Below are 8,003 nucleotides of genomic sequence, written 5' to 3'. Positions count from 1 at the left end.
TTGAAGCTTTGAAGAAAAATGTCCCCGCACAAATTCCTCTCAGGATCAAAACACTAACAACTATTTAATTACATTAAATTGAGTATATCTGACAAGTGTAAAGCACACAGTGGGAAGCCCTCTCTTAATCTGCATTTGTTTTATCCGTGTAAACACACACACACACACACACATACAATACTAAGCAGAATTATTTACAAATTATTATTTTACTCACTTGGAATTCGATACTGTACATAACTTGAAATGATCTTATCCATCCATTTTCAAAACTTATGTAAAATCTCTCTCCAAGAGAAAAACGCCTGACAACATGTTGTTACATAAAAAAGATCATTTATTTTCATATTTCTGCATATCAATGAGGGTTGCATCAATCCATGCTATAGATGTTCTCAAAGCTTTAGTTATTATGCTGACATTAATGAGATAAGTAAAGTGTCATGTACATTACAGTTGAGAGGCTGCAGAGCAAACCACAGCCTGTGATAATAGTCTGTATGTGTTCTGATTCCCTCACAAGGCATTGATGTTTTATTAACATATTCACTAGAGGAAAAGTCAGTTGAAACCAGTTCACACATAATATACATATATTATGTGTGAACTGGTGTCAACTTATGACTGAAATGCACCAATACATTAAAGTAGAAAGTTTTTAGTTTTTTTTGCCCTTTGTATTTAGGACAAAGCTGTCGAACGTGAGCGGAAGCCTTCTGGGAAGTGATAAGCATGTTGTAAAACAGGTTTTTTTTTTGGCTTTTGTCTGTGAATGTAACATGCCATTTGAATGCCACAAATGGTTGTGATTTTTTACCCATAACATTACTGTACACATGTGTATGTTTTACATTGGTGGAATTCAATTCATACTAGCATGAATGCATTGAATGATGATAAATATATGATTACCATGTTGTGGTTGACTTTTTTTTCTCTCTTTTTATTTTATTTTATTTTTATATTACTTATTTTATTCCTCTAATATGATGTGTTTTAAAGTTGAATGGGATATTGAGCACAACAAAAAAAAAAAAAAAGTGTGTAAATAGATTAGATTGTGAAAAAATTTGGGCGTTACACACCAGAATGGAGCCAGACTGAATGTGAGTTTGATAAAGGTATTGCAATCTGGCTTCTAGTTAAAGGGATAGTTCACTCAAAAAATTCTCTCCCTCATGTTACAGTCATGTAATTTGTTTTGTCCATACAATGGAAGTCATTCTTCAAAATATCTTATTTTGTTTTCCGCAGAAGAAAGTAAATCCAACAGGTTTGGAACAACACAAGAGACTGTAAATGATGACAGAATTTCCATTTTTGAGTAAACTATCCCTTTAACATTATTCATTAACCCGTGCAAACGTAAAAGGAAAGGAAAGTAGTTTCAGGGATAGAGCAAGTTATTATGTTTTGATTAAATATTACAAACAAACAACGGATTTTGTAAGAATAAAATGCTCTGATGAATTATTCACTATAAATAAACTGACACAATTATGATTTTGTTGACTTTCACTACATGTTGCTAGTCAAAATCCTTCATTCCTAACACTTCCATTCCCAGAACACACCTGAGCTCCAAACCAAACCCAAACAAAGGCGTTAAATTCTAGAAATCTAAATCAAAACAACAGCGTGAGTGTTTATAAGAACAGGCTTTGCAGGAAGGAAGGAAATCGATAGCAGGAATCAATGCTGGACTCCCTCTAATGGTAGAGTTATCTGTCACTGAACACGGCTCGCTCTCCGCCAGAGTCTCAACCAGTGTGCTAGCTGTCCAGTAGCTCCACAGCTTCTGTATTGTTGCACCGCTGAGCCAAGGTTAAAGCGGTACATCCTTTCGAGTCCTTTATACCCCGCTGTGCATTATTCATCAGCAGGGCTTTGATGATGGGGATGTTGCTGAGCTGGACGGCTAAATGCAATGGAGTTGACTGGCTGTTATTCTGTTCGTTCACATTGGCTTGATGGGATATCAGCTGCAGCACACTAGGGAAGCAGCTACTATTACAGGCTAAGTGGAGGGGCGTCCAGCCGTTATCCTCGGCCAGGTTAGGGTCAGCACCTGCTGTTAGCAGCACCGTCACCACCCCCTCCTGTCCATGATGGCAGGCAAGGTGCAGAGGCGTCCAGCCGTCTTTCCCTTGGACGTTGACTGAGCCATGGTGCTCTTCCAACACAAGGATAGTCTCCGGATGGCCTTTCAAGGCTGCCAGGTGCATGGCTGTCCAATTTTGATAGGTTCTGATGTTGGGGTCGAGTCCGTTACTCAACAGGAGTCTGCAGATACCCGTGTGACCCTTCAGAGCGGCAAAATGAAGGGGACTGTAGCTTTGCTTATCGACTGTTTTCAGATCAGCCCCACTATTAACCAGCAAACGGGCCACCCTGAAGTGCCCCTCATCTGCCGCTAAGTGTAGGGAACTGGACTGAAGGTTATCCTGTTTGTTGACATCAGCTGCCTTTTTGAGCAAGAGCTTGACGATCTCTAAATGGCCGTAAATGCAAGCCACGTGAAGTGGCGTACGGCCAGACTGGTGCTCCTGCTCATCCACGGCATCCAGACGCGGGAACAAGATTCTCACAATGTTCTCGTGGCCATTCTGAGCAGCTAGATGCAGAGGCGTCCAGCCGTCCTTCTCCTTGGCATCGGCTCTCGCCTTATTTTCCAACAAAAGGCGAGCGGCTCTGTCATCGCCAGTCTGCACTGCAAAATGCAGGGCAGTCCACTGGTCGCCATCGCTGAGGTTGACGTCGGCCCCGTGCTCTGTCAGCAAGCTGTAGATGTCGTAAAACTTGCGGAGAACTGCAACAATGAGTGGGGTGTAGCCTTTTACACTCTGGCAGTTCACAGAGGCTCCTAGATCCAGGACCATCCGCACGCTTTCTTTGTCCCCGCTTGCAACGGCGTGATGAAGGAGAGTGTTGTTGTCTCGGAAGAGCGTCGATACATGCTCTTTTCGCAGAACATTCTTAAAGCTCTCAAAGTCTTTTCTTACAAGCAGAGAGTGAATGCTAGAATCATCTGTAATGAATAGGAACAAAATGGGATGGTGGACAGTTTTATATACAGTAAGAGTGTGTTTGTACAGTTTGTGCAGAAAGTAAGAAAGACACTGATTGTGAGAACAAAACACTTGCCTGAAGCGTCAGCTGTTTTCTTTGGCTAATGGAGAGAAAGCAAAATTCAATTCATGTTACATCTATTGTGTGACTAGCAAATATATAGTTGTTGTCATGGATTTCAAAGAAATGTGTGTTTGTGTGTAGTTTTTGTTGTGCTGATCGATATGTAAGTACGTTTACATGCGCAGTTATAATTGAACTACAGTGCTTTCTTTTGCGTACTTGAGCTATAGTCTTTGGGCCAGATTTACTAACAGTTGCGCCTGCGCAAACCCTCTTTTGGCATTAAAAACTACTGTCAGGATTTACTAAAGTCACGCAGTGAAATATTAGCGCTAAAAAGGCGTGGACAGTTATTTTTGCGGCTGACCTTATTGCATATGCATTTGTAAGAGTTTCCCTTTCAGACGCGAAATTTATGGGAGGAGAGTAAATGAATCATGCAAGGTGATTTACTAAGGTTTGCACTAGTCAATTTACTGGTATTTGCACCATTATTTACCGCCCCCAAAAAAGCATGTCTTAAACCAGACTCTAAATTGCGCTGCTCTTGGTAGATTGCATTGGTCATTATGGAAATGATCCGGCTGTGTCTGTGTTCTTTAATTTGCGTTTCGTCAGTAGATCATGCACAGAACTTTCTACTCCCATCAGCGCTGTTTTGGAATTGCACTCTCACACTAATTTGCCCTGTTTAGTAAATCTGGCCCATAATCTCTAAAAAAATTGAAAAGAATGAAAATATACACAACACTAAGGCACACTGACGTACGATTAACGTACGCTGCTATCGCATTATCTAGGTCTGTTAACTGATGTTTGTTATCAGAGAATGCAGGTCGCAGGTTGCAGTCTTGCTAGATAATCTTTATGTATAATACACGTTGTGCATCATTACTGATGTTTGGAGCAAGCATGCAACACTGACGCCAATTGTAGTTCGATTAACGTGAATAAATGCTGAACGAAGCCAAGCTGTAGTCGCATTAGTTCTGTTTGTCCAAGTGTTAGTCCAATTTCAGTCGGACTAATGTGGTTATGACATTTAAAAAAGACTTTAGTACGATTTTTTTTTTAGTTTGGAGTAAAATGTTTTGCATATAAATATTTTGCACTGTTTAATATTACTCATGCTAACACCTCATGTGCTGATGGTGTAGTGTGGTCTAAACATGAACTGGAGGAGTCACTTACGTTCAATACCTGTTCAGGCAGACGCTTTCTTATCTCACCCCCTGAAACCGTCTCTGGTATTTTCAAGACTTCACTGAGGACTTCAGTTACCCGAACGATCTCTGCAGAAAAATGGAGATGATGGAGCTGAATGTCACTTCGGGAAACATTTTTGCTCTTGCCTTTTTTAGGGCTTTTCACACAAGAGTAATCATTTGGGATTTTTTTTTGCAAATGGCCAGCCAATGATTGACAGCCTTTTAGCTACATCTAAATTGGCAGTGTAAAATGCGAGATAAAATTGTAGCGCAGGGGTCATAACTGGTCTAATTACACTGCACTTTTAGTTATCTGATGTACAAGATTAATCATATTTAGCTCATTATACAATACAACAGAAGCTTATTAAACTAATGCTTGAACACAAACATTAGCACTAATTTAATTAGACCTTTTACTGAAGGTGACCTGATGAAGATACAATCGCAGGGAAACAGGGAGGTTGATAAGAGGTGCAACAATGTTGGTTCATTGCTCATTGTTATTTCAGAAGGAATAAGACCAGAGAGACGACCGAGCAAACTTCTACTGAGGCTTCAGGAATGCATTTTGTCTGTTTGTAATCGAGCACTATTCCTCATTAAACAGAAGCAAGAAAAAAAAAGGAGGTTTGTTACCACAGAAAGCAGGTCGCCGGCTGCAGTCTTGGTCCCAGCATTGCTGCATGACACCGATCATGTCCTCGCACTCCGGGGGCTTGACTTCAGGGATCTTCTCTACACCAGGCCTTTTGCCAGATGACACTTTGATTAATATTTCTGTCATAGTCAGACCTGTGGCAAGAAAAATAGAACAAATTGCTTGGAGTGTTATATTAACTCCAAATAATGAGTTTAACAATACAGTCACAGCTTGTGCTTCAAGCAATCTCATAACAAACAGAGTGTAAAAGGCATATGCTATGAATTCAGTACAAAAGTGGCCTGAAACTAATTTGAACTAAAAGTGGCAAAATTAGGAACAATATTTACCTTGATACGCGCGCTGTTGAGTGAGAATTTCCCACATAATAATAGAAATGCTGTGAGAATGGTTAGATGATTATTTCATGGCATATAACTCATTGTCAAATTCATGCACATACCGTAATGTTATGAACTCTCACCTGTACACATCATACTTCGTTTCGGGAGGTTCAGAATTCTGTGTAAAGGTCTCTGGAGGCACATAGTTTATGTTCCCTCGAGCTGTCAGGTGTTCAATAAACTCAGTCTTACTAGAGAACTCCTCCCATTTAATGAGGCCAAAATCTGAAATCTTTAAAGAGAAAATATATAAAACTAAAACTGCAACAACACTATGGGGTTGCATATTTTAACGTAACATATTGCATATATGTAAAGTAACATTAACCAAGAACTATAAAAGCTGTAACTATATATACAACCTTATTTTAAAGAGTTAGCAAAACCACTAGCTCTCTTTCTTGTAGAGTCTATTTTTTTTACCAGAAATTACTTCAGATACATTTTAAAACATGACAGTATCTGACTCACCTTTACGTGAAGATGATCATCAAGAAGAATGTTAGCTGGTTTCAAGTTTAAATGAAGGATGGGCGGTTTCATGCTGTGCAGAAAATTCATGCCCATCGTCATCTCATGGATCATTTGGAATTTCTTGGGCCACATTAAGAAATGACTGCTGAGAAGGTTATCCAAGGATCCCTTTCTCATATATTCCATCACTAAAGCAGGCGGATCTTTGCTTATTCCATAAATGGAGATTAAATAATTGAACTTCATTCTTCCAATTTTGGACATCTCGATCATGTTCCTGTTGGGTCATAAAATGTAAAATAATTGATAATAAAATAATATATGCAAATATTTTATATAAAGAGCAGACAATAAAAATAATAATACAAAATACAAATATAATGAGAACTACAAAAATACAGACAATATATATAGCATACAGTTTTATATATACATATTTAAATTTCAATAAAAATGTCCGTTTATAATACTTTGTCATTATGGTAACTGCCAACTACTTACAAATAACAGTATATTTTTTTCTACTGATGTGTAATTGTACCTGTAATCATCATTGGTTGTTGTCTTAAGGGCACACGTTTCCCGCCAGACTTTAAGCTTCACCTTATAGACTCGACCAAACTTGCGCTCAACCACTTTCTCCCAGTCATTTTCAAAGTCGTCTTTTTTAAAATGAGTAAATCTCTCCAGGCAGCCATCTCTCAAAGAATCCTTTACACTGGAATTATCTTCTGTCATTTTGGTTTCCAGGCTCAGGAAATGAAGACTCTGTCCTTCAACATTTCTTCTTGGCACACAGAAACCAGGTCAAGGAAATGCATATTAAACAAAAAGGACTGCTGGTTTTGGTGGGAGGAGTCAGAGCACTGATTTTTAGAATAGAAATGCAACAAAACCAGTTTTGAATGAGTTGCACAGGTGAGGTTGAGAGATTTATGCGGGACACCTGGATAACTGGATATACCAGCTTCATGTTTTTACAGCAGAGATTGCCTCATATGTTACCGTGTTTGTGGTTTGTTGTTAGGGAAGAAGCTGCATTTTATTTGATTTAATTTAGTGACATATCCAAAGATATTTGATGCTAAATATATAATTGAAGGGTTTTATGATTAATTATCTTGCAGCTCAACACAACTTAAACACAATTTAGTGCAAAAAAATGCATGTCACATTTTCAATATACGTTTTCCCACTGTTCATTAATCTCTCAAGCACTGCCTCTTGAATTTCTTGGCACATTAGCAAAGACCTGTGAAGTGAATGTTATTCTAAGTCAAAGTGTGATGCAAATGAACCTTTAATGACAAATAAAGTAATGATATTAATAACAGTAATTCAAATCAAGCGGCAAGCAGCACTTTTGAACCGAGGGGACGATGCCATGCCTCTTCAGCGTTCTTGTAAGGCTTCGAAGGAGAGACTTGGCATGCAGCCGCTGCGATTCAGGCTTTGTCCTCCACTCGAAGGGACACTTCATCCTTTAAAAGGTGCACAAAGCCAGCCACCATTTCAACATGAATACAGAATCTGTTGATTTTCTTCTTGGGTATATATTGATGCAAGAACCAGATTCACAGTCAAGACATGCCATAATGTTCTGCTTTGAAATAATGCTATGAAGTTGTCTGTAATTTTCAGTGTACAGTGCGCAAAGCAATTGAAACTGTTATAAATTACCTTTTACCACTACAGGTAATGCAATCAATAAGCTAATTACCTTAATTATTGAGGGAGTAATTACGCATTAAACAACCACAAGTGTTTCTAATGGCCTAGTTCTGCACTTTCAAAGATATAATATTGAAGCTTGTTTCTTCCCAGTTCTGTGACATATTCGCTTTGTTTCCTGTTGGGACCGTTTTGATTGTACTTTCAATTACAAGAAGCTATTATGTTTTTTATTAAGTGATCTTCAAAGACAGTAAATCTGATTCGCCCCTAGGTTGTCCCAGCCTAACGGTGGGATTTACATAGAGATGCATCTCAAAGACAATGTCTGCTTGTTACTACTTAATTGCTTCTTTTTTCATCCAACGGCGATTACTTGAGAAGGAAACACATGGAGTGAAATCTAATGAAGCAGATGAACAACATATCTAACTTTTGTGAGCGCTGGGGTAGTGATACATAACGAGAAGC

At 38.8% G+C, this 8,003-nt stretch overlaps 1 protein-coding gene across 1 annotated transcript; it reads right to left on the bottom strand.

Annotated features, from left to right (window-relative positions):
* Window positions 1–968: 968 nt before the first annotated feature.
* Window positions 969–6,659, bottom strand: ankk1 (ankyrin repeat and kinase domain containing 1). Its single transcript, XM_084419959.1, has 8 exons — window positions 6,403–6,659; window positions 5,859–6,138; window positions 5,468–5,619; window positions 5,334–5,383; window positions 4,980–5,135; window positions 4,324–4,424; window positions 3,145–3,169; window positions 969–3,028 (listed from the first exon to the last, which is right to left on the bottom strand). Exons 1-8 carry the CDS (start codon window positions 6,597–6,599, stop codon window positions 1,773–1,775), a joined length of 2,217 nt encoding a protein of 738 aa, XP_084276085.1. The 5' UTR covers window positions 6,600–6,659; the 3' UTR covers window positions 969–1,772.
* Window positions 6,660–8,003: the final 1,344 nt, after the last annotated feature.

The sequence above is a fragment of the Rutilus rutilus genome (genome assembly GCF_951802725.1).
Source record: "Rutilus rutilus genome assembly, chromosome: 9".
NCBI classification, from domain to species: Eukaryota; Metazoa; Chordata; class Actinopteri; order Cypriniformes; family Leuciscidae; genus Rutilus; species Rutilus rutilus.
Note: the sequence above shows the minus strand (reverse complement) of the source record. Positions and strands in the feature narration are given on the sequence as shown.

Bases quoted from the DNA above. Each gene is read 5' to 3' on its own strand.
- ankk1 (XM_084419959.1), bottom strand. From the start codon at position 6,599: ATGACAGAAGATAATTCCAGTGTAAAGGATTCTTTGAGAGATGGCTGC. The intron at 5,136-5,333 runs GTAAATATTGTT...TTCTTGCCACAG, and splicing joins TCAACAGCGCGCGTATCAAG to GTCTGACTATGACAGAAATA. The intron at 3,029-3,144 runs GCAAGTGTTTTG...TATTCATTACAG, and splicing joins GAAAACAGCTGACGCTTCAG to ATGATTCTAGCATTCACTCT.